The sequence below is a fragment of the Lipophrys pholis genome, assembly GCF_963383615.2.
Source record: "Lipophrys pholis genome assembly, chromosome: 22".
NCBI classification, from domain to species: Eukaryota; Metazoa; Chordata; class Actinopteri; order Blenniiformes; family Blenniidae; genus Lipophrys; species Lipophrys pholis.
The window spans coordinates 345001-371498 of NC_137644.1; the positions used below are offsets into that span (position 1 = coordinate 345001).

Consider the following 26498-nt stretch of genomic DNA (forward strand, 5'->3'; position numbering starts at 1 on the left):
TGAGCTATTCTATGAGATTTATAGCCCCACATTAATGGTAGAATTATGGAATCCAGCTCCCTAAAGAAAGAAACATTTAAAAATAGGGGCAGGTTTTGCAAAAGATGTAAATACTTTGGTAGACTCACCATTTTGATATCATTAACCCGTCCAGTCATTGATAAGGGTCTTCCAGGCTTCAATGTTGGCCTTAAGTTGTTTCACTGCCTATATGAAGTTAGATTGAAACAGATGCTTTGGATTCCTTCATTTCAGTCCAAGGTAGGTCAGCAGTCCATCACCACTCTGCAAGGTGAATGTTTCAGAAAAGAAAAGTATGTGGGAATTGATCCACGAGTGGCATGAATTCACTTTTTCCCCAATTTATAACGTAGCCAGAAATCTTCCCAAAGGAATTTATATAATTCAATAGAATTGGGACAGAGACTGTTGGATCAGCTAAACAGAGCAGAAGATAGAGCCTCTGCATATAGAGCCATCTTTCCATTGTAAGGTTGCAGGTTTGAGCTTCTACTGAACCTCATCCATATGTCAAAGTGCCTTTGAGCAATCTGTCGTCTGAGCAACTTGCACGGCTGTCTGAAGAAAAGAAGAAGTCAAATCCAACTCCCATTTAAACTAATGCATCCTGGAGGCAAGTCACATTAAGTCTGGCTAAAAGAGTGTCCGGTGCAAGCTGCAGTGATCCTGGAAGAAGGAGCAGCTTCTGGATAGACTCTCACTTCCTGGGATAGAAATGAACCGGCTCCCTCCACACTCTTCATGTCTGCTTTAAACAAAGTGAAGGATTCAGACCAGAGAACCTCGTCTGATGTCTGGACTCTGCCTTAAATTGCTCTTATATTCAGGTTGGAACCACAACAAAGCCCAGCTGTGATTTAATGATCCCTCCAATTTGGCAAATCTTCCATATCGACTGCAATAACTTTAATGTGCCTCTCCAAATATAGCGTCAGTTATCATTAACATCGCTCGCTGAGAGACATTAGTGTGATTATGACAACCAAATAACACCAGATTAGAAGGAAAACCTCCAGCTGCACCCTGAGCTGAACATCCAGTCTGATCTGGAAACCAATGGAGTGTGTGGTTCTCCTCAGAGAGCCTCTTCTCCACATCCTCCAGCTTTACAATGCACAGCTTGTGTTATGAAAGCCCGAAGTCGACTCTTGATGTCGTCACACTGAGTTGAGCAGCAGCTTCTGCTCTGCATCAGGATAGAAATACAGTTTGAATGTTAAAAACTAAGTTCAAAGCAATCCAGAGGAGACTGCATTTACACCTCGCTTCATCTTTTATACCCTATTTATTTCGATTAAGCTCACAGGAGGGTGGAGCTGGTCCCGCTCACCACTGAGCAAAAAGCAGGGAGGGAAGGTCCTGGTCACCAGTCCGTCCCAGGCTGACCCACACATTCACACCTTCAGCCCCATTTTAAAGTCCCCAGTCACCTGAGGAGCAGGAATCAGGGATTAACCTGCAGACTAACATCCACCAGTAAAGTCAGCTGCTACATCACTGTGCTGCCATCTATCCATCCATCTATCCATCCATCCATCCACACACACACACACACACACACACACACACACACACACACACACACACACACACACACACACACACACACACACACACACACACACACACACACACACACACACACACACACACACACACACACACACACACACACACACACACACCTACTGAGGCACTTATGCGCCTACATACATGCATACCTTACATACCATCAGTATTCACACATCCCCCCTACCAAGCATACATACATGCCACACATGCTCACCCACTTAATCCAGACGGGACAAACAGGCTGAAAGGACAGACAGGTCGCCAGTCCATCACCAGTGAACCTAACCAGCATGTCTCTGGACTCATCCGCCATGCTGCAGTGTTAGTTATTCAACCTGGTAACCTTGGACTGTGTCCACAGTGGAGACACACTTTCCTTGTCAACCACTGAAGCAGAAAAACAGAAATATTGCATTTAACTCATTTTCCAGCAGTTGGGAGTGAAGCAGTAACTTCTGGATGAATCCCAGCAGCTCCTTTACTGCAGCAGCCAGCAGCGCTGCGGTTCTGACACCTGTCACTTCATGTTTGATCCATCAGACGTTACTGCAGCTTGGAACTGAACCAAAACCTCTTGAGAAGTTAGTTTGGTGTTTCTGTTCAATGGAATCCCACCTTACAGATCAAACTGTCCAGAGGACAGTCAGAGGGATCAGCTGGTCACACGGTGAACCACCACACCTTCACAGCATTAGAGATGGAAGAGAAGGTGCTAAGGGCATTCCTAGCCTCTCAGCTGCAGCTCTGCAAGAGAAGAATTCATGTTTCCTTCCACTCCCGGGTTGCAAATCTTAGAAACTAAACAACTTGCAAAGGTTTTAGTTATGGTGGAGGTGCAGCGAAGTCATTATAAAAGTGTTTGTTGTCATCAAATGAGTGTCAGTAAAATAGGAAATAGAATCAGAGTGTGTCTGTCTCTGGTAATTCAAGTCTTTTCTTCACTTGGTTGGTTTCATATGCAGCTTGATAAACGTCTGATCCATCGGACATCCAATTTTTCAGTTCACCAATTTATTGAGCTTCAGACCGTTTTTATGTCCGTCCTTGATAACTCAGGTGTGAAATGTCAGTGTGGGAATATTTCTCACCACATGTTTTATTATTGGTGTTTTAATACCTTCAGGTCTTGTAGGAACATGAATGGCCCAGATTTTGCAGGATTATTTAAGCTGCTAACACACGACACTCACTGAAGCGTCATCAGAAGAAGATGTGGATAAGATCGTTTTATCAATTTAATAATGTGATTGTGATTTAAAAACATTGGTGATCTTAAAACAAAAGTCAAACAATGTGCAAACTAATACACAATACATATGACCTAAAATACATCCTGTAAAGAAGAGAAAAGAAAAAGACTGGATCAGTTCAAATGAAAACTTTACTTTGGGTTGTGCTTTTCCACTGTGAAATCTGACGAGTGAAGAGAGAGAGATGGAGGCTTAGGAGCTGGACTTGTTCTAGTCCGCTCTCTTCCCGCTGTAAATCTTTTAGAATGAAGCAATAATCTCACCTTGTGTATCCGAGTGTGTAAGTTTGAAATAAGGAACTGTTTTCTGCTTCTCAACACTTAATAGATCATTTCTTTACACAACGTACCACTGACATGGAAGAAAATATGTCCATTCATTAAAACGGATCAAAATCACTCAGATCTTCTGATTTCTGACTGGAAATAGGATTTAAATGAAGACAGTCCAGTCTGCACACTATGGAGCGTCGCTGTTGCGCCACATATATGCAAAATGATTCCTGAATACGACTTCAGCCTGAAGAGTAGAGCAGTTTGTGTTGTTTCACCTCTCCTCAGGAAGCATGCAAACAGATCGCACTTCATTTAGCACATGAGAGTGTACGAGGAGAGGCAGAGAGCACCCTCCCCCCTCCATCTGGGGGCTGCGACACCGAGACCCCTCCATGCAGAGCGGACGTCTACACAACGTCTCACATGAAAAACAAATCGACGTAGCGTTTTCATTTCCAGAAAAGTTTGGCATTTACACAGCAACATTTTGAAAATGATGCCAGTTTCCATGGAAACAGCAGAAACACTGAAAATGAGGTTGTTTTCATGTTTCACTAGTTGGCGCTGTGGTTGTTTTTCTGATGAAAGCACACACACGTAGCAGAGGACATTAACACTGGACGTACATTATTGTTCTTATTGTTCATCTACTGAGCATGTGCAGAACAACCATTTACACACACACACACACACACACACACACACACACACACACACACACACACACACACACACACACACACACACACACACACACACACACACACACACACACACACACACACACACACACACACACACACACACACACACACACATATTCTTGGAAATAGACAGTAAAGAATCTTTGCTTTCACATGTTTGATTTGTTCTACATCTTTAATGCAACCACTCAAAAAAATAAACAAATCATTGTCACGGCTCCAACGGACCTAAAACACTTTTCTATTGATTTCCGATTGTCTGACTGATTTCTGCGGAGTGTGGAGTGCATGGATGTTCAGTTCAGACTGTGTGACGGTTGATTAAAAGAGGCACTGAATCAAAGGACGTGGCTTTTAAAACCGGTTTCAATGTGATGATGAATCTCAGACAAAAGAACCGAGGAGGTTGTGTTGTTCTGTGTGTGTGTGTGTGTGTGTGTGTGTGTGTGTGTGTGTGTGTGTGTGTGTGTGTGTGTGTGTGTGTGTGTGTGTGTGTGCGCGCAGGAATCAGCCTGTTAGGACTTGAAGTTGGCAGCATTCAGTCTGAGAAACGGTAATGAGACACAGTGTTGACTCCTCTGCAGCCCCACATTAAGTGTGTGCGTGTGTGTGTGTGTGTGTGTGTGTGTGTGTGTGTGTGTGTGTGTGTGTGTGTGTGTGTGTGTGTGTGTGTGTGTGTGTGTGTGTGTTCTGAGGCGCAGCAGTGTTTGGTTTTGTCTCAATTGTCAGAATGTTATTTTAATTAAAATATTTTTTGTTAAAGAACTTTTTAATCATTTTTTTTGACAACCATTTACAGTGAAACCAACTCATTTAAACAATTTTCCTTTTATTTGGAAGCTCATATTTGATCATTGTAGAAATATAATTAGTGATTTGAGTCCATAAAACACAGGATTATTGTCTACGAGGCGGCACGCTGTTAAGCCAACATACCATCAGGTGATCATGTTGACGAGTTCTACAATAACTAGGATTTCTGACAAACATTTCAGACCATTTTTATAGGGAGGGGAACCATCATCTCCTCTCTGTGGTCCCTCTCCTGGTCCCTGGTGGTGTGGACCCCCCCGGGGGAGCAGGGCTTGGGCTGCTTTTTCTACGTGATGAAAATACAGAAGCAGCTGAATGAGCACACAAAATTCAACTCTTATGTCCTCTTTTATTCAGTTTTTCCATTTTCATCTGGTTCCAGGGGCAGAACTTCAGGGGCTGGGGGGGCTGGGGGGGCAGGGGGGGCAGGGTGGTCCTGGCGGACCAGGATGAGAATACCAAGCAGCCCAGATTAGACTCCACTATAATTTCTCTAATCTGTTTCGTCACCATCTCAAATGTAAAAATAAAGAAATACATCACACTTTCAGTTTTTAAAATCATGATAAGTTAACATTTGTTAGATTAACGTGAGATATTTCCACATTGTCATTGGGGTAGTTCTGATTTCTTGTTCCCTCAAAAGATTATTAAAGTAGAAAATAGCTTCAAAATGATCTAATCTAATCTAATAAATGGCTTTATGTTGCTGATATGCAGATGCTTCCTAAAATAAATGGAATATAATATATGCTATTTCTATAGCTATGGCATAAAGACTGTTTAAGTTTCATCATTTTTTTTACATTATTATGGAAAACTTTGGAGTTCCATGTCTTTGATTGACCCATTAAAAAAAGAGGCATTAAATATTTAAAGTAGGGATGTCCTGATCCGATCGGTAGATATCGGATCGGGGCTGATATTGGTGATTTGTTAGTGATCGGGGATCAGCAAATCCAGCCGATCACCTCGCCCATCTTAAAAAAAAAATAAAAAAAACGCGGTCCACTACGTCCCCTAATAACCAGAACAATCAGGGACTAGAAGCTCGGGTGGAGCTGCAGAAGCTAGAAGCAGGCGGAGCGGGGCCATAGACCTATAAAACTAGAGTTATATATAGTGGTTTATGTGTTTATGTGCAGGAGTTTACTTCTAAATTTCTATGTGGTCTGTCTTCTTCTGTGTTTTTGTTGTGTTTGGTGAGTCACAGCGCCCCTAAAGGCCTGGCATGTGTACTACATGCCCTGAAGCCTCGTGTTGAGCCGTGTTCATAGTGAGGTGTGGACGGTTTGTTGGGAGAAGACCAGGGAGGACAAAGATTGTTTTTTCGTTGTGTGGATGTTCCTCAGTTTACAACAACAACTAAAGAGAAAGAGAAGAATTTTGATTCAATAAGTGAGTTTTACAATAAGTTCTAGGTAAACAAAGCTTCTGCCAATAGTGCTTTTAGCTTCAGACATCTTAGTCGCTCCAATAATACACTGTTGAGTATCTTTGCAATAGTAATGTGAGTATCGGATCGGGAAAGTATCGGTATTGGCCGATACTCCATTCTGAAAAAATCGGATCGGTATTGGGGCAAAAAAGTGTAATCGGGACATCCCTAATTTAAAGTTATGTCCAACAAGTCTAAAATACATGAATGTTTCAGTCTTTTATTAGAAGTTTAAAATAAAAAATATAATAGACTTGGGGTAAATAGTTGACTTTAGAGATAAAATGAGTTTTTGGCCTTTAAACTGCAGCAGAGACAGAAAAGTGATAATCTGGTGGAGCTGGAGACCCATTACTGAGAGAACATGTGGAGTTAGACCGTGCAGTGTGGAACAGCCCACAAGGTTATGGTAATGTACCTGCTGAACAAAATCATTCCACACAACAGTTTTAGTAAATTTCCAGAATAAATCCTTTGGCTTTTGATCACCTCACAGCTGATTTCTGATTGGAGGAGCAGCTGCTGTGGTTTGTACATCTGGTGTCTGCGATTAGTTTGACTCAGTGGTTTTCAAAGGACTATCTATTCATTCATTCATTACAACACACCTTTCTGAAAAAGAAAGATTTAGAGCCTGTTTACACGATTACAAGGATTTCCAGTGAAAACACACAAGTGGATGGACAATAAGAGCACAGCCATAGTGAGCATGGACATGCAGGGACAGCGTTTACTGAACCTCTCCATATTACCCAGGGAGCTGCAGCTCTGTCTGTCCTGCTCTCTGTCCTGCTCTCTGTCATCTTCTCTGTCCTGTTCTCTGTCATCTTCTCTGTCCTGTTCTCTGTCCTGTTCTCTGTCCTGCTCTCTGTCCTGTTCTCTGTCCTGTTCTCTGTCCTGCTCTCTGTCCTGCTCTCTGTCATCTTCTCTGTCCTGTTCTCTGTCCTGTTCTCTGTCCTGTTCTCTGTCCTGTTCTCTGTCCTGTTGTCTGTCCTGCTCTCTGTCCTGTTCTCTGTCCTGCTCTCTGTCCTGCTCTCTGTCCTGCTCTCTGTCCTGTTCTCTGTCCTGTTCTCTGTCCTGCTCTCTGTCCTGTTCTCTGTCCTGTTGTCTGTCCTGTTCTCTGTCCTGCTCTCTGTCCTGTTCTCTGTCCTGCTCTCTGTCCTGCTCTCTGTCCTGTTGTCTGTCCTGTTCTCTGTCCTGCTCTCTGTCCTGTTCTCTGTCCTGCTCTCTGTCCTGTTGTCTGTCCTGTTCTCTGTCCTGCTCTCTGTCCTGTTCTCTGTCCTGCTCTCTGTCCTGCTCTCTGTCCTGCTGTCTGTCCTGTTCTCTGTCCTGCTCTCTGTCCTGTTCTCTGTCCTGCTCTCTGTCCTGTTCTCTGTCCTGTTCTCTGTCATCTTCTCTGTCCTGTTCTCTGTCCTGTTCTCTGTCCTGCTCTCTGTCCTGTTCTCTGTCCTGTTCTCTGTCCTGCTCTCTGGCCTGCTCTCTGTCCTGTTGTCTGTCCTGCTCTCTGTCCTGTTGTCTGTCCTGTTCTCTGTCCTGCTCTCTGTCCTGTTGTCTGTCCTGTTGTCTGTCCTGCTCTCTGTCCTGCTCTCTGTCCTGCTCTCTGTCCTGCTCTCTGTCCTGTTGTCTGTCCTGTTCTCTGTCCTGCTCTCTGTCCTGTTCTCTGTCCTGTTCTCTGTCCTGTTGTCTGTCCTGTTCTCTGTCCTGCTCTCTGTCCTGTTGTCTGTCCTGCTCTCTGTCCTGCTCTCTGTCCTGTTGTCTGTCCTGTTCTCTGTCCTGCTCTCTGTCCTGTTCTCTGTCCTGCTCTCTGTCCTGCTCTCTGTCCTGCTCTCTGTCCTGTTGTCTGTCCTGCTCTCTGTCCTGCTCTCTGTCCTGCTCTCTGTCCTGCTCTCTGTCCTTTTCTCTGTCCTGCTCTCTGTCCTGCTCTCTGTCCTGTTGTCTGTCCTGTTGTCTGTCCTGTTCTCTGTCCTGCTCTCTGTCCTGTTCTCTGTCCTGCTCTCTGTCCTGCTCTCTGTCCTGTTGTCTGTCCTGTTCTCTGTCCTGCTCGCTGTCCTGTTCTCTGTCCTGTCTGGTAATGAAGGGACGGTGTGGGAGGAGGATGTCAAGAGACTGGATGGTCGAGCGTTTCGCCCTAAGGCCATTTATTTTTAGGTGTTTTATTTAAGAGCATGACGCTTCTATCATGGATAAATAGCAGTGTGTTGGCGGCTGCTCTGCTCTGAAATAGAAGGAGAGCTTTTCTTTGTTTTGCTCCTTTACACAGACGTCCCAGGAGTTTTTCTAATGGACTCTTCTTACCTGAACAACCTGACTCTTCACCGTTTACACCACAAGGTGAAAACATCGTTTTTACGTTTTTGCCTCAGAGAACTTTTGTGTTTGTAGTTTTTATGTAGTTTTTATGTTGGGCCACCAGTGGGTGCTGTTGCCCAAGCGTTTTCATAAAGTTTCATTTTCCTCTATTTCATCAAAGTGTTTTTGAAAAGTTCCACCTTGGGAGCGGTTTTTCCAAAGTTGTATTTTCAGTGACTCTGAGCACCGCTGTGGTGTGAACAGACACAACACAACCAACGTTTTGCTTTTTCACTTCACGTCACATGAATGTCGCTGAAGCCCCTGATGATTTGAAGATTGTTGTCGTCTTGGTGATATTTCTCAAATTATACTTGCGTGGACTCCCACTGAAGAGGTGCAGGATGTTTTTATCATGTTTAGGCTTCACACATCTTGAAAGATTGTCTTTATGTTTACCTTATGTTAGTTGCAAAGAATATTATTGGCCTGCTCCATCAAAATAATCCTTTTGTTAAGGATGATGCTTCAGAAATATGTGACCCCTGTGACTGTCTATAAGATGTCTATAAGATGTATGGGACTCCTCAGTGACTTCGGACTCAAGAGATCGTATTCCATTCATTAGTGAAACATGAATTGAAAACAGGCTTAGTGTGAGATAACACAAAGATGAAATATGAATAAGTAAAACAGTCAACAAACTGCTCTGCTTCTGAAATCCTGCTCATTAAATTACTGATCTGAATGTCATCAAATAATAGTAAACAAAAGTCTCACAGTTGCATCTGGTTACAAACATGTCCAAGAAGGAGAAACAGAGGTGTTATTCAGAAGTGTAAATCAAAAAGCCAAAAGACACAAACATTTTCTCCTTGAATGTTTGTTTATCACATGTTTACCTCATCTGACCTCAGCTGTCAGTGCTCATGGTGTATTGGCCGGTGTGTGTGTAGATCTATTTGGATGGATGGATTAAAAGATAAATTGATGTGATCCAACATTGGGCTTGAAGATGAACTGATCTGAGTGTATTGATTATGTATTGATTGTGGGATGGTGGTTGGAGAGCAGGTTGATCCCTTCCTGTCTGTCATTTAACGTCTCGAAGCATCGATGGGAAAGATCCTCTACCCGACTTGCTCCAAATGCTGTGTTAGCACTTTATGGCACTGAGCATGGCAACTGCCACCGTCATACTTTAAGATGAATGATTAGTGAAAAACCTTCTTATGGCCGTAAGAATTCTCTTATTTTACCTGTTCCCACCACTGGTTCCCACCACAGTCCCAACAGCATCAACAGATCAGCTGAAGCACATCACATTCAGCTTCTGGCGTAACTTTAAACTTTCACAGCTCCAGACATGACGCTTCCCACCATGTATGTATGAGGATGGTTGCCATGGTTACAGTGCAGCTGTGTCATCAGTCGATGCCATATATACTGTCCAGATTTCCTGGATTTCTCCGTGATGACCTGCACCTCCCACGTTCCTCCTCCTCCTCATGTTCTTGGTGCGATGGCCTGAAGGAACCTGATCCGGATTCCCTCCAATCCCATTAGTTCTCCCCTCCAACACTCAGACACACACTAGTTAATGCCGCTCAGCATTAATCTGCCGTGGTTCACACACTGTGTGCTCTCATGCTGGGTTGGAGCCCACTGTTTGATGACTCACCCACTATAATCTGGGTTATACTCTGATTTAAACACTCATTCTTAAAAAGAGAAGACAATCACAGACGTGTGCTTAATGAATTAATTGCTTAAACGTCCCTCTTCAGCTTGGATCTAATAAAAGCACTTGTTTGTTCTTGACAAATAAATATTCTTGGCAGCTACTTTAGTGTTTCTTGGTCATATTTAATTTGGATTATTTCTGTTGATAACAGCAGTATTATATTTCTTCACTTCATTTTAAAATCTGTTTACCTGTATTCTGAGACCGTTTAAATTCGCTTTATTTCACTTAATTCTGATTTCTAATCTTATATTACTGTACTTTCTTGATGGATTGGTTGATTGGTGTGTTGGACAGTTTCTCAGTTGCTTGGTGCTTTGATTGGTTGATTGGTGGTTTTATTGGTTGATTGGTGGTTTGATTGGTTGATTGGTGCCTTGATTGGTGCTTTGATTGGTGCTTTGATTGGTTGATTGGTGATATGATTGGTTAGACTAGTTGATTGGTTGGTCGATTTGCAGATTGGTCAGTTGGGGGTGAGATTGGTTGGTTTTTAGGTTTATTGATGTGTTGAGCAGCTGGTGGGTGGATGCATCAGATGGTCAGTCAATCTGTCAGTCAGCGGGTGGGTCTGTCCGTTGGTCAACCAGCTGGTTGGTTGGTTGGTTTATCGGTCAGGGGTTTGAATTAATTGTTTGGTGGGTCTGTTGGTCAGCTGGTGGGTGGATGGGTCAGTTGGTTGATTTATCAATCGATTGGTTGGGGAGTGGGTCAGACACTCGGTTGATGTGTTGTTCAGTTGGTTTATAGATGTGTCAGTTGGTTAGGCAGAGTGCCTCAATGCCACAGGCCGACGGCCTCAATGCCACAGGCCGACGGCCTCAATGCCACAGGCTAACTGCCTCAATGCCACAGGCTAACGGCCTCAATGCCACAGGCTGACGGCCTCAATGCCACAGGCTGACGGTCTCAATGCCACAGGCTAACTGCCTCAATGCCACAGGCTGACGGCCTCAATGCCACAGGCTAACTGCCTCAATGCCACAGGCTGACGGCCTCAATGCCATAGGCTAACTGCCTCAATGCCACAGGCTGACGGCCTCAATGCCACAGGCTGACTGCCTCAATGCCACAGGCTGACTGCCTCAATGCCACAGGCCGACGGCCTCAATGCCACAGGCCGACGGCCTCAATGCCACAGGCTGACTGCCTCAATGCCACGGCGCACCGAGGCAGTGATGAAGGCAAAGGGATTCCAACAAGTATTGAAGATTGACATATCATTTGGAAAGTTCCATATTTTGATTGAGTTCATGTGATTCTAATTTCTTTCCTTTTTTTCCTGGAAAAAGAGAGAGTAAATGGTGGTTCTCTTCACAGTGTTCTAACTGTTTGAATTCCTCTTTTCATGGGTTTTTTGAGCTGGAAGCCCAAATTATGATAAAATAAACAAATAAATACTAGAAATTGTTTGAATTGTGGGTTCTGAATCTGTAGTCTATGAAAGTTTAACCTTTTGAATGGCATTATGGAAATAAATCCACTTTTCCATGATATTCTAGTTTTTTGAAAGGGCCTGTATATTAAAGTATTTTCCTCAACTAGTTTTATGTCCTGTGTCGTTCCCTTCAAGTGAAAGCTTCTCACACATTCATGCATTTTTTATGTGTCGCAAACGGGCTTGATGTTTCAGTGTGAGACTGAGACTGGTGAAAGCCCCTCTCATGTCCCAGTGGACGTCCCGACGCCCCGGTGGAATGTGTGTGTGTGTGTTTTGGCTCAGTGTCCACCCATCTGTATAATAATCTAAATGGCCTGGGAGCGCAGCGGGGTCAGAGGACAGGAGATCTGTGCTCTGTAAAACAAACACGTGTGTCCTGGCTGACAAACGCTCGCTCACATGTTGGTGATTCCACCGCCATCGCTCTCAGGCCCACTTTTCCACTGGATTTCCAATACGTGAGCCGACTGTCGAGAATATTTACACTCTTGAATCCCAGCTGATTTATGACTGTGCGTGTGTGTGTGTGTGTGTGTGTGTGTGTGTGTGTGTGTGTGTGTGTGTGTGTGTGTGTGTGTGTGTGTGTGTGTGTGTGTGTGTGTGTGTGTGTGTGTGTGTGTGTGTGTGTGTGTGTGTGTGTGTGTGTGTGTGTGTGTGTGTGTGTGTGTGGTGATGAATGTATGCGATGGCGAGCTTGTTGGTCTCAGCACTGTTGGAGGTGATCAAGTTGTATTTTTTGATTGTCCTCTGTCAGCCTGTAAACTGGGTAATGGGAGGAAAAGCAGAGTACCTGGAAAACCCCCAGAATCGAACCAGAAATATCCTGCTGTGAGGCTGCCGTGCCAACCACTGCATCATCATTTGTTCTATCATTTAAAAAAACAACATTTAAACAATCTTTTTCAAGGATTCTTCAAACCAACAACCAAATCCATATTTGTAAAGGTCACCACCAACATCCAGAAAATACATAAATATGTATCTGCACACATGAATACGTTTATGATACACGATACCTTGAGAGTACGCCACATTATAAACACCAGCGAGAACATCAGATTATGTAAACGCGTGCAAGTCATCATCATGTCAGGGTGCATTAGCATCGCTGCCCCGTTTCCTCTGTTGTAGAAAAGAAAAAGATCTGCAGAGGTACAGGAAGGTGGAGGTGTAGGGTGAGACGGGGAGTTGGTGTTACCAGAGGAAAATCTACCCAGTATCTTAAAGTATACGCAAAACTACACAAATATACAGAAGGAAGAAAAAATATAAACAAATGTACAATATATTCATCCATCCCTCCATCCATCCATCTTCTCCCTCTTCTCCCTCTCCGGGTGGTATCATTTACCCAGAGACTTTGTGATTCTGTCCCGAGAAGATGAGGCGTCCATTTCACTCTGTTGAAGGTAAAGTTAACTTAACTTTGACCTGTTTTCTGAGAGTTTTTCCTTCTTAGACTAACCGACTGGTCTGAACTAAGCTTTGGTTTAGTTGATAATATGATGCAGTTGTCAAGCAGGAAACTAGGGAATATAACACCCCGGCTGAACTCCAGAGGGATGAGTGCTCTCTCCCTCACTTCCCTTGAGCAAACCCCACAGCTCAGAGAACTACAGCTATAGTCTGCCAGGCACTAAAAAAGAGCTGCAGATGATTGAGTCTGACAGAAAAAGCCCAGCGAGTCTCTGAGGCACATTATTTCAGGCTGTTTACGACCCAGGTTGGTTCTGACTTGTGTGGAGGTGTTATGTGTGATGCTCTGAGGGTGTTCGCCATCTGTACGCAGGAGTACCGTGAACAATTTCAGAACAGTGAGTACACATGAATGATGATTAAAGAAGATGTTTGATGATCACAGCTCGGGGTGGCCATGGCTGACTGGTGCATCGCCGGCTGAACTGTGGAGTACTCTCCTCGTCTACCAAACAATCCAGGCTCTGAAGCCTGCCTCCAGGGTGTCAGCTGTGTGTGCGTGCGTGTGTGTGCGTGCGTCCGTGCGTCCGTGCGTGCGTGTGCTTTGCTGCCGTGGCAACGAGAGTTACTAGTATTTGAGGTTTCCTTACATAATGGTCTGCTGTTGTGGATGCAGAGTGGATTTTGGTGAACTCAGGTGTGCGCCGGCTGTTTGCAGGGACCCTGGAGCTCCTCGCCGCCGCACTAACAGACCACCGTCTGGCCTGAAAACACATTTACCATCCCATCATCTGTTTTCACTCTGGAACACTGGAGCACTCCAAATCCTCCTGTTTCCTCTTGTTTGTCTTCCTGTCTTGCCCAGACAGCAGCCCCAAGGGACAGGAGATAAAGAATCATTCCTCCTGCCGTTCAGCTGCAGCATGGCCCCGCCGGGCTGAGCGGGTTGGGCGGGCTGAGCAGGTTGAGCAGGCTGCCTACTGGCTCTTTCTGCTGACTGAAGATCTCCTTTTCTCCCTGACATGAGCACCAGTCATGTGGCTGCTGTGCAGCTTTCAGAGGCTCCGCAGTAATAAAGCTGCTGGTCTGTTGATGTTCGGCTGTTTTGTTGGTCAGACCAACACTTTGCTCCAGACTGAATCACACAAACTATGAAGTGCTCTCCAGAGGCCAACTGGGACTAAACTCATTCCCGAGGCCCTGGCTTCCCTAGAACACTGCTCAGAGACACTGAACGTTCTGACTCAAGACTCCATCGTTGTGTGAACGGGAGAAACTTTCTGGAAACGTTTAGGCTCTATCTCCTTGAAAACAGGGAAACTCTGGTCCTGGTCCTGGTCCTGGTCCTGGACCTGGACCACATTGATAGTAACTAGTAGTTCTGCAGATGCTCAGTAGAGCCAACGTCATCGTAATAACAATCCAACTTGGTGTGTGTGTGTGTGTGTGTGTGTGTGTGTGTGTGTGTGTGTGTGTGTGTGTGTGTGTGTGTGTGTGTGTGTGTGTGTGTGTGTGTGTGTGTGTGTGTGTGTGTGGTTTCATGACAAACACAACCAACAGCACCAACTAGTGGCCTGGCTTGCTGACTACATGTTTTTCAGAGCGTTGCCATAGAAACAATGTGTTTGCTGTTGGACGGCCGTCCAACCGGAGCCTGAACATCGTCTGACAGGACTTCCTGTTTCGGTCCGAATGTTTGAACTTGATCTGATCCTGAGAATTCCCTGATCCAGTCTTCTCTTCCTGCTCTGACCGATCTCCTGCATGAGGTGTCTGAAGTATGTCAGAAACTCCACACTGTTTGCTTTTCAGAGACTTTTCAGATATTAGAATTAGAAAATAGGCGGCAGGAGAAAGAGTGATGGTACGAATCCCAAAGCACAAACACATTAACAGTTTAGATGTCGCTCATATCGTCATCATACTGTTCGTCTGATATTGTGCAGCTCTGCACCTTGTTGGCATCTTTTCACCAAAATGAGTGAAATTTCCTTCACAACTCCTCAAATGTTTACCTGAGGAGTTCCTCAGCAGTACTGACTCATCGGGGGACGTGTGTCCTGAAGCCTGAAGAAGAACTGAATGTGAGCCTTTGACACTTCAGTCCTGAAACAAAATCCATGGGTTTTTATTCAAATGACTGAAATGTTTTCACTTGTTAGGGGAATAAAGTCCTTTAGGGAGAGTTTTTGATTTACTTCATGTGGTCATAGTAATTGCTGGTCAAATATCTTACTTCATAATGTTTTCCATATCATAGTTTTAATATATTGTCGTAAATGGCTGATCCCAAGAGCCATCTGCAATAATAGATTATAATTTTTATATTATCTATAGATAATATCTTTAGATGTTTCCATCCTAATTTGATACATTTATTTTAGAAAATATTTGAATTGTTTCTATAAACAGTCTACAGCTGTCATCTGTTGCACTAATTGTTTGGCTTCTGCTTTGTTTACAAATTTAATTCTAAAAATGTGTTTTATTAAAGAAAAATCGCAGTTTAACCTTTGATTCATTTCATTATTATTATATCTTCTGAAAATGGAAAGGTAAATAAATGTGAGGAAAAGGCATTACCCCGACCCCCTTTCCCGAGGTTTTTCCAGATGGCTGCTGTGCCATCCATGAAGCTCTCTTCCGCCCCCCAGTGGACGTCCTGCCACTGCAATGAGCCATTAAAGGAAAATCTGTCACTTCTTCATGCTTCTTCGCTTTTTGTATTTTCTGAAACATCATCTTGAAGTTCTTTCTTTGGACTGTTGATGAATCAGGAACAGACTCGGGTCCCATCCAGTGTGTTTCCACGTCTTTCTGATGAGTCGTCACTCGTACTCTTCGTACTTAACGATGTTCACGCTTCCTGTCTGCAGGCGGAGCGCAGTGGCTGCGATGTCAACATCCTCACCATCCCCGTGCCGATGCGCCGCGGCGGCTCAGAGTCCAACCTGGACGTGGTGGACGGCGTCGGGCACGACGGCGTGGGTCTGGACTTCACCAAGGGAGCGCTGGGCATCGACAGCCTGCAGCAGAAGATCCTCAAGGTGAGCTGAGAGGAGGTTCAACATGCAAACTCACACAAACAACGTTTACGCCACAACATTTCAAAGTGAGCTCACAACACTTTGGTGATGTTTTGGGCAAATGTCTACACAACAACCGTCCTCGGAGCCGCTGAAAACTACTTTTGAAAACTGATCCTGAAGTGGAACTTCTAGGAATCGCTCTGTGTCGACAGCGACAGCGCTGCTACACCGTAATTAGAATCCAACTTGGTAGTTTTATTTTGACAGTCACCGTAATAACGATCCAACTTTGTGGTTTTATTTTGACAGTCACCGTTTATGAGGTGGCACACCTGATCAACTGTTCAAATACACGAATATATGTACAAAATATAAACTTTACATGTAAAATAGAAAAGGAAAGACATTGACAGAACCTGAATCTCCATATAATCCCACACAGATGCAAACGGGATTAGAGGTGTTGTGGTTTTGCACTTATTTCTATGATGCAGATCGTTTGACCTGAACCGCAGAGTGGAGATCAGAGAAGAAACCTTCCTCCTCTCTACACGAGGACCAGATTACAGCAGATTACTGAACCGTGTGATTCTGATCTGATGATTTCACGTTTAAAGACTGTAAACCTCAGCTGACTGACTCACAATTAATGCTTTTCATAATTTAAAGCATTTGATATTCTAATGTGGTTAATTGGCCTTAGTCCTGCCAATTGAGCAGAATTTTCTGGATTAACTGAAGCAGTACAGTAGATGGATTAATGACAGATTAATTTAGCATTTCTATCTGTAAAATCATCCTTTTTCTGTCTGCTAATCTGATATTTAAATATCCACAATTTATAGAGCTTTAAAGTTTTCTATTTACGGTTTATATTATTTACTTAAATAATCCTGTGTTAAATTTAACCCTTCCATTACTGCGTTTCGTTACATTTTTATGGCCATAAAATGTCTATCAATGTGCATTAAGTGTGTGCAGCCAATGAACACTCTTGTGTGCTTCCAAAATAACTTTCCGTATGTGTCACTTCTTCCTTATGAGTGTTTTGACGAGGGACGCACCGAAACAAATCGCAGTATCGGTTATTGATTCCATACCAGGCATGAGTACGAGTACTCATACTCGTACTCAAAAAAAACTACCACCATGACACTGATACCACTTTACGGCATCTTGTGCTTCACGACACTTCACTGCCAGGCGTGGACGGACAGTGAGGAGTCCACAGGAGCTGGACGCTGTTTGGTTCCGCCGTCTTTTTCAAAAATTGACCGTCCAAATGAGGGCTGGCGTCTCGCTGTCTAAAACGGTGCCGCTACTTAAGCAGCCAAAACACTGTTAAAGGGGCCACACACACACACACACACACACACACACACACACACACACACACACACACACACTCTGATAACAGTTGTATTGAAAGGTTTTCTTACAGTAAATGTGGCAGTGCCATAAAATAATAAATTTTGAATGGAAGTACATCATAATATAGGAGTGTTGTTCAAATAACACCTGTGGAAAAAAATACAAGTGTGTATTGTCCTAAGATTGAAGATTCAAAGTGTGTATTGTGTGTAAAGGACAGTGGAATTCTTACTTTGCTTCCCACATTGAACGCCACATAATTAAAACTATAAAATCTATAATAAACTTAAGCAATAGAAATATAAACCTGTACATGCAAAAATACACGCGATACATACAAGTGATATATATAATATACAGTTGAAGGTGGAAGTATGAAAGCTCCAGTCTGTACATAAAGGTGTGAGGTGGTCAGCAGTAGATGGGACAGACGTGAACTGGACACGTGTGACTCTAAAGTGCATATTCAGTACAGAAGTTGTGTAAATTCAGTGTGAACCAGAGGTAAGGGGGGCGTGGACAGTCTGCTGGACTCCTGTCAGCTGTTTAGAGTCTGATAGAGGGACAGAGAGACTTCTTCTGTCTGGTGGTCTCACATTCACTCTTGTGTCCCTCCGGCCTGAGGACAGAAGTGTGAGCAGTCTGGGTTGGGGGTGAGGGGGTCCTTGATGATGGCAGCAGGGGACTCTGTGCTTATAGATGCTCTGTAGAGAGGGCAGTGGAGTTCTAAGTACTCAGTATCGGTATCGGTGAGTACTCAAATGCAAGTACTTATACACTACTCCTTTTGGAAAATAGTGGTATCGGTGCATCCTGAGTTTTGACGTGACACTGAAGCTCATGTTAGAAAGGTGAGACAAAGCTGTGGTGAGACGTTGGTACTCAGTTGATCTCATTCTACTGGTGAATAAAGGAATATCCAGTCATCAAAGCTGTTTTCATGGTATTTTATTGTAGTTTAGCTTTTAGAAACTCTCCACTTTTTCAACCCGAAATATTCAGATGTTTTATTTTTCTTTTTATCAAGCAGGATGGCTGTAAAACTTCTGGAATATTCTGTCATGGAGGTGGAAGAGTTCTGATGAAGAGAAACCCTGTCAGCAGGTTTTATCTTGTGTCGTTGGCGTATTGCTCGTGAGTCTGATCATCTGAGCAAAGTCATTGTTTGAATATATCTGCTTTATTTTCTCTTTTCTCTTCCTGTAAATCTCAGCTGACTGGATCTGCACACGACGGCCTGTCCTGATTCTGCAGCCAATGAATATTTTTTGTTATTTTCATGAAACTCGAAGCCCCGCCCACATCACTGTGACGTTGCACAAAATACTGCAAATTCATCATTTTTGTGATTACAACATACTGCATGTGATACACATACACACAAAAGACTGACTGAACCGTGATAAAACATGTTTCAACGTACTTTGGTTGTTATCGTCATATGGCTCTGATGAGATCTGGACTCTGCAACGTGTCAGGGAGATTTACCGTTTACTTCCTGTTTGATGGCGAATATTAAAGTTTGTGGCGTGGCTACAGAGGCTAAAGGTAGAAGCTATAAGAGGGAGGTCTCTAGACTTTGCTTATGCCTGCAATCCTATAAACAAATTTCAACAATTTATATCAAATGTAGTTGGGAGAAAGAAGCAAATATAACACTGGAAAATCATGAGTGGTTAAATATATGTAGATGAACTCCTCCACCAGTTCAGGGCAACGGAGGAATGTTACCAGGTATTTCACAACCCCGAAAAGAAAGTACTTACAGAGTGGCAGAACAGAATTGGAACATTGCTGGAGACAATGTAATCTTGAGATGGCTGACCATTATCATATCTTCTGGGGTTGTCCTGGAATCCAACTTTACTGGTCCAAAGTAATCAAAGAAATAAAAGCAATTCTTGGTTGTGACATTGAGTACAACTTTCAAACAGTATATTTATGGAACCTACCATCCGACCTAAATTCCCAGGATAAGTACCTTCTGAATATATTTATATAAAAAAATAAATCTATAATTAAAGCTGCAAGCAGCGTTGGTCGGGACCTCGACCCTTGCGGGACTCTGGCCTGTCGGGCATTCTTAACCCGTAAACTAGTGATCCGTAATCCTAGCGCCCACACAAGGCCACCCCCCAAATATCAGCTCAATCGGACAAACTTTGTTAGCATCCTAACCGTAAGGGGTTGTCAAAAGTTGGCGGGATGCAGCTAATTAGCTAGTGATACGTACTCCTATCGCCCCCATTGTTACACCCCCCAATCTAACAAACTTTGTTAGCATGCTAACTAGCATGCTTAGACCTGTGATCTACCTGAAAATCACACAGGTAACCCCCCCAGGTGTTGTTGACCCAAAATCTGGTGTAATCTCACATGCTAACCAGTTAAGCTAACAAGCCTAGCATTAGCATTAGAACGTATTGGAAAGCATTAGAAAGCATTAGAAGGCATTATGTCTTCTAATTGCTTTATGTTATGTTTATGCATTATGTCTAGCATTATGTCACAGTGCACACTAGCATGTTAGCTCCTCCACAAAGCACACATTAGTACACATGGTAGCTTCATTATATAGCCCATGATAGCAGGTCAGCTCATAGTCAAGCATGGCGGAATATTCCGGAAGGTATGACATCATCCTGGGTGTGGGTTTACACAGCGGGGCCTGGCCGCCAGCCTTAATTAGTGGATCCCAACAGAGTGAGAGGCGAGGGATTTTCTGAAAATATTTTGCAAACAACTCCTCTGAATCCATAGTTGTCGGGCAGCTATGTGGATAAAAATATCATTTCTTCAGAGGAAATATATGCTCCATCAGACTCAATGTTAAATTTTGCTGGAAATCGTGGGTGAAAAAAATCTGACAGCATTGTTCTTCCTCATCAAAAGGGTCATTTCTTATGGAATTTTTGCCACAATTTTTACATCGTTGTGTTCGTAAGGTTCTTCTGGTGATTGTGATGTGCTCGGTTTGTGGCCCAGCATGACGGTTTAGCCACAGTGGACATTTGTTCGGACTGTTCTGTCACGGCTGTTTTTGAGGTCAAATTTCGGTTTTCCCATGTATCTGGATGAGAGGAGGGAGGAGGAGGGAGGAGGCATGATTCGGCGTTGGAAACTTTGAGGGCTCATAAAAACAAAACTGGAGCAGTAATGAAAAATCCGTTCTAAATTTTTGAAGAGGACAATCTCCTCTTTTATATCATACTATTCAAGCCGATGCGACCTTCGCCCTAGGAGGAGATAGCGTTTGCGTAAAGGCCTTTTTTGGGTGAAAATCTTACTTTGAAAGGCAAATTGCGGACTTCCTGTTGGATTTAGGTCCAAAGTTAGAGTGCATGGCTTGTAGGTCTCGATGAGACGAACAAATGGGTCTTCGTTTGATCTCTCTACGACATTCCCACTGGCCGTGGTGGCCGTTTTAGTGCTTCTAGGTGGCGCTAGAGAGCCATTTTGGCACTCTGGGTCTTAATTTTGACATTTCCTTATAATTCCATCCCTTTCTGATGAGTTTGCCAAATTTGGTGAGTTTTTGAGCGTGTTTAGGGGGTCAAATTTGGGATCATCTAAAAAAGTGCGAGAAGAAGAAGAAGAAACATTAGAAGAACAATATGAATTCGCCAGCGGAGGCCCAGCCGTTCATGCTGGGGCACTTACTCTAGGGCCCTGGCCTTGGGCTGGGCCTTTATTCTCGGTTGCGTACGAAACACAATAAGGACCTTGCCTGTACGCTCGGTCCCTAAACAAGGAAATGGCTAAACTGGAAGCCACCTACGATGGGAGAATGGACCGCCACAGTAAAAGAACTGTACCAAATGGAAAGATTGACATTCTCCCTAAGACTCTGTGGCAACAAAGCTGAGAAATACTGGTTGAAAAGGCTATTATATGCAAGAGAGAAATTGATTTAACCATGATCTGCTGACTATACTGGGACTGATAGACGAATTAGAGGAATTCCCACCCTGGGGGGGTTAAACTCTGCCGACACACCGGCCTCCCGCTCCTCTCATCTCTCCTATGGATTACCGTAATCCCAGGTATCTCACCCGGTAACCTGATTGTTCTGTTCTACACTGTTCTCTTTTGTTAACGTTTGATATGTTTCGTTCTCTTTATAAAACTATGGAAAAAAAAAAAAGTTTAAAAAAACTAAAACAAATTTTGGATAATTAAAAGAAGTAGTTTTTTAATGCTTTATACATCATTTGTGCAGTTTTAAAATTGTACCAGGTCAGTGAATTTTAGTCATTTTGATTTTAAGACAAGTGGATTTGTATGATCTCTATATTCAGGTTTATGAATTATCCTTATTGCTCTTTTTAGTAGAATTCGTAGTGGCTGTAGTGAACATTTATAAGTGTTGCCCCAGACCTCTGCACAGTCATTTACATATAGTAACACCAGTGTACAGTATAAACTGTGGAGTGATTTGGGGTCCAGAATGTGTTTTACTTTAATGAGTACTGAAATACTTCTTGATATTTATTTTTTAATGTGTTTTATGTGATATTTCCATTTTATTTTATCATCACTTATAACACCAAGAAATGTACTTTCATCAACTCTCTCGATACCCGTGCATATGTTTCTCTTTAGCCGGAGCCACATACTGTGAATTTAGTTGTATTTGTATTTAATGATAATTATTCATGTTAACCCACTTCTTTACTTTGCACATTTCACCAGTGATAGTTCTCAGTAGCATCTGTAAATCACTCGTGAACAGAAAATATTTGTGTCATCGGCAAGAAGAACTAGTTTTAATACTTTTTATATATTAGTACCCACTGAGCAACAACGGTCCTAATCACGTCTTAAAGACATCATCTCCATTCCTCCAGAAGACGTCTTCAGGTTTTCCGTACGTCTTTCCTGGACATTGCATGGACGTCCTGTCTGAACGTCATATGAACGTCCAAGTGAGACCTCTGGATGACGGGACGCAATGACACACCACACCTGTGATCAAACCCAAACCTCTTTCATGACAGCTGAGACTCCTTTCCATTTCAACCTCATTCACAAACACGGGTTTGCGTTAGAAGAGCTTTATTGGCTTAAGAAGTTCAGACCCCGGCGGAAGACTGCGATGCATGGACGCGATGATCTAGGATTAGTCTTCCCTCTGGAGTCTGGTGGTGGCGAGGAAGAAGGATGGCCTGGGGCGAGCAGGAGATTGGGTTGTTTTGAACAGAGAGAAACCCAACTGAACCACGTAAGCAAGCAGAGCGACTGTGGAAAGGAAGAACTCCCTCTAACAGGAAGAAGCCTTTGCAGAACCCGACTCAGTGGTGGAGGCTTCCTGCTGGCCGGTTGGGGTGAGGATAGAGAAGAGGGGGATGAGGCGGGCAGTTCAGGTAGGGTAAGGATTCAGACTGGATGATGAGCATTGATGGCGACGTGGATGCGAGACCCGGTTGTATGTGGGTAGCGATGCGTCTGGAATAGCTGATGCTTGAACGTGAACCTGGCTGATGATTGGCTGGGTGGAGGCGATCTGCTGCAGGGATTGGCTGCCGCGAGTGGGTGTTTCTGGAGACGAGTGGTGCTTGGACAATGGCTGGAGGTTGGTTTGAATTGCAGATTTATGCTCCATTTCAACCTGAAAAGACTCACAAACACTGGTTTGCGCTAGAAGAGCTTCATTGACATAAGAAGTTATTTGATGCTTAGACCCCAGCAGAAGACTGCAACAGTCATGGATGCAAGGACGCGATGATCTAGGAATAGTCTTCCTCCCAAAGAGGTAGCCGGGGTGAGTGACGAGTAGGATGCCTGACTTACTCAGCAGGTTGAGATGCCGTGAAGAGCTCACGTGAAGGAGAACCCTGGAGGTCCAGCGGGGGCGACGTGGAGCCCGGCGAGGACGGCGGATGAAGACAGACGGCAGTGAAGAGCCCAGTGGCTGCGATGAGAACCTGACGACGGCGACGTGCAGAGCCCGGTGACTGATATGAGAACCTGACGAGGGCGACGTGCAGAGCCCGGTGACTGCGATGAGAACCTGACGAGGGCAACGTGCAGAGCCCGGTGACTGCGATGAGAACCTGACGGGGGCGACGTGCAGAGCCCGGTGGCTGCGATGAGAACCTGACGAGGGCGACGTGCAGAGCCCGGTGGCTGCGATGAGAACCTGAGGAGGGCGACGTGCAGAGCCCGGTGACTGCGATGAGAACCTGAGGAGGGCGACGTGCAGAGCCCGGTGGCTGCGATGAGAACCTGAGGAGGGCGACGTGCAGAGCCCGGTGGCTGCGATGAGAACCTGACGAGGGCGACGTGCAGAGCCCAGTGGCTGCGATGAGAACTTGAGGAGGGCGACGTGCAGAGCCCAGTGGCTGCGATGAGAACCCGCCACGGCTGCGGACAGCCCAGTGGATACGGACGGAGATGGAAGCCCGCTGAGGGCGAAATGGTGAGCCCGGCAGCTAGAGAGAGAGCCCGGTGAGGACAATGGACCGCCATGTGGCCGCAGACGAAGATGGATGCCTGCCGAGGGCAACGGGCTGGCTCGGTGAGGACGACATGGAGAGCCCGGCCAGGGCGGTGGGCTGCCTGCGAGGCCAACAGGACTCTGGATGAGAGAGAGATAGCAGGAAGCGCCACCTCCAGTTATTTGACATGGACTATTTGAGGCGAGTTATTTGAGGGAACAGATCGTTCCGCTGATAGACTGGAGAGCAGATTGGGGCGAGTGAGGAACCGTAGGCTGAGGATGTCCGTCTGTCTGGCTGCTGGCCGGGTGTGCAGAGCTGTATGTTTGAGCGAATTGACATGATGCGAAATGGGTGGCAAGGCCCTCTGGTGCAGGCGATGACGTGGCAGGCTTTTGCCTCCAGTGTTTCAGGAACTAATTTACTGATTGGGATGACAAGAGGTCGGAGCAGAAGAGATGGAATTTGTGTTTAGGTTATTTAAATCGCCTATGGCGTAAGAAGCTGGAGAGTAAGGATTTTTACCAATTGAGTGAAAGAACTGAGCGATTCTCTATAAAAATGAGCATGGTAGTGGATGCCTGTTAATAGGCTGGGCTGGAACGATTGATGATTTGCAATTTCTACATGGAGATGTTTAATACAGCGATTTGCAAATGCTTGGATGTCAGCAGATGGCATTAAATGAAAATTTAGAAAACGATGAAGGCTCTTTCTCTGTGAGCCATTTGCCCCATTTGACTGGAATCTTTCTAGGTGGCGAAGCCGAGAGGACTTGTGCGAAAGGAAGAGTACATTCCCCTTTCAAAACTTTTTTCTTTAACACAGGGGTCTCAAACTCAGTTCCTGGAGAGCCACAGCCCTACATGTTCTCCATGTCTCCCTGCTTCCACACAGCTGATTGCATTGAGCAGCTCGTTGTCTGGCTTTGTGCTGAACGTGGTGATGAACCATCAGGACATTCAGGGGAGGGAGACATGAAGAACATGCAGGGCTGCGGCCCTCCAGGATCTCGGCTTTAACAACTAAAACAACTTCAGGATCCCTTGTGCTGTCTGTCAATGTTGAAAGAATGATGACGTCGGCGGCGAGCCCACGTGTCATTGGAAGAACCGGAAGCTCTCTGCAAACGTAGTTTCATACTGTGTATGAAAGGCAGTATACTTAATGTGACTTCCATCCTTTACTGAAGCTGTCCCTTTGGTTCCACGTGGGGCTATGACAACAAGTTTCTCTTTGGATTAAAGAGTGACTAGAATTCAGATGACTTTGTTGGGGTGACCACGAAGTGAGGGCAGCCTTTCTTGTGGAACTTTTTTTCTCTCTGGCTTCATCTGCCTTTTGTGTCCAGAGTTGGCGAGGTGAGCGTGTGCGAGTGCTGCTGGACGGACGCGTGGGTTGGGGCAAGATGGGGGTGGGGTGGAGCCGGGCGGAGTGGGGCGGAGCGGGGCAGAGTGGGGCGGAGCGGGGCGGAGTGGGGCGGAGCGGGGTGGAGTGGGGCGGGGCGTAGCGGGGCGTAGCGGGGCAGAGTGGGGCGGAGCGGGGCGGAGTGGAGCCGGGCGGAGTGGGGCGGAGCGGGGCGGAGCGGGGCGGAGCGGGGCGGGGCGGGGCGGAGCGGGGCAGAGCGGGGCGGAGTGGGGCGGAGTGGGGCGGAGCGGGGCGGAGCGGGGCGGGGCGGAGCGGGGCGGGGCGGAGCGGGGCGGAGCGGGGCGGAGTGGGGTGGAGCCGGGCGGAGCCGGGCGGAGCGGGGCGGAGCGGGGCAGAGTGGGGCATAGCGGGGCAGAGCAGGGCTTTAATTTTTTTAAAGTCTAATTTGTTACTCTATCTACATAGATTATTATTTCTACTCTTCCTTGTCAGAATATATTTAAAACATATCAGCCCCAGATTATCCTGATAGATTATAAGCAAACAGGGATTCGTGGCCATTTGACACCATAACTGTCATAATATTACATCATAAATCTTCATCAGTAAGAACATAATATTAATCTTCAGTCTTGGAAACCACTGGGTTGATTGTTTGACCTGCTGGAGACATGAGGAAGAGACTAAATGTCTCTGTCTCTCATCCCAGGTCTTTACAGCACTGAGTGAATACTGGGAGCTGCTACTCACTGCTCCTGGAGGAAGTAGTGAAGCAGCTTTAGTACTACTGGACATTTCCTACACGGAGCAACTCAAAACCTTTTACAAAGAAAAACCCCAAATCCTACAAGTCAAACTGCAGAATGAAACAGCTTCTGTTGAGGAAACGTGCTTGATGCTCAAAAAACACTTGGAAAATATTTGAGGAAAAAATAAAAGGAAGAGGGGCAAAAAAGGAAACTTCATAATTATCAGACGAAGTTCTACCAGACACCTCCAGTCTCTACACTCTCCTGAAGTTCTACCAGACACCTCCAGTCTCTACTGAAGTTCTACCAGACACCTCCAGTCTCTACACTCTCCTGAAGTTCTACCAGACACCTCCAGTCTCTACACTCTCCTGAAGTTCTACCAGACACCTCCAGTCTCTACTGAAGTTCTACCAGACACCTCCAGTCTCTACACTCTCCTGAAGTTCTACCAGACACCTTCAGTCTCTCCTGAAGTTCTACCAGACACCTCTAGTCTCTAGACTCTCCTGAAGTTCTACCAGACACCTCCAGTCTCTACACTCTCCTGAAGTTCTACCAGACACCTTCAGTCTCTCCTG

The 26498-nt window shown here is 45.0% G+C and overlaps 1 protein-coding gene across 2 annotated transcripts in view; it reads left to right on the top strand.

Moving 5' to 3' along the window:
• Positions 1-26498, top strand: part of tmcc3 (transmembrane and coiled-coil domain family 3) — a 92626-nt gene that overhangs the window by 50870 nt on the left and 15258 nt on the right. For both annotated transcript variants that reach the window (XM_080492079.1, XM_080492080.1), the window contains exon 2: positions 15840-16010. In XM_080492079.1, coding sequence (XP_080348205.1) covers positions 15840-16010 — 171 coding nt within the window. The remainder of the gene's footprint in view (positions 1-15839; positions 16011-26498) is intronic.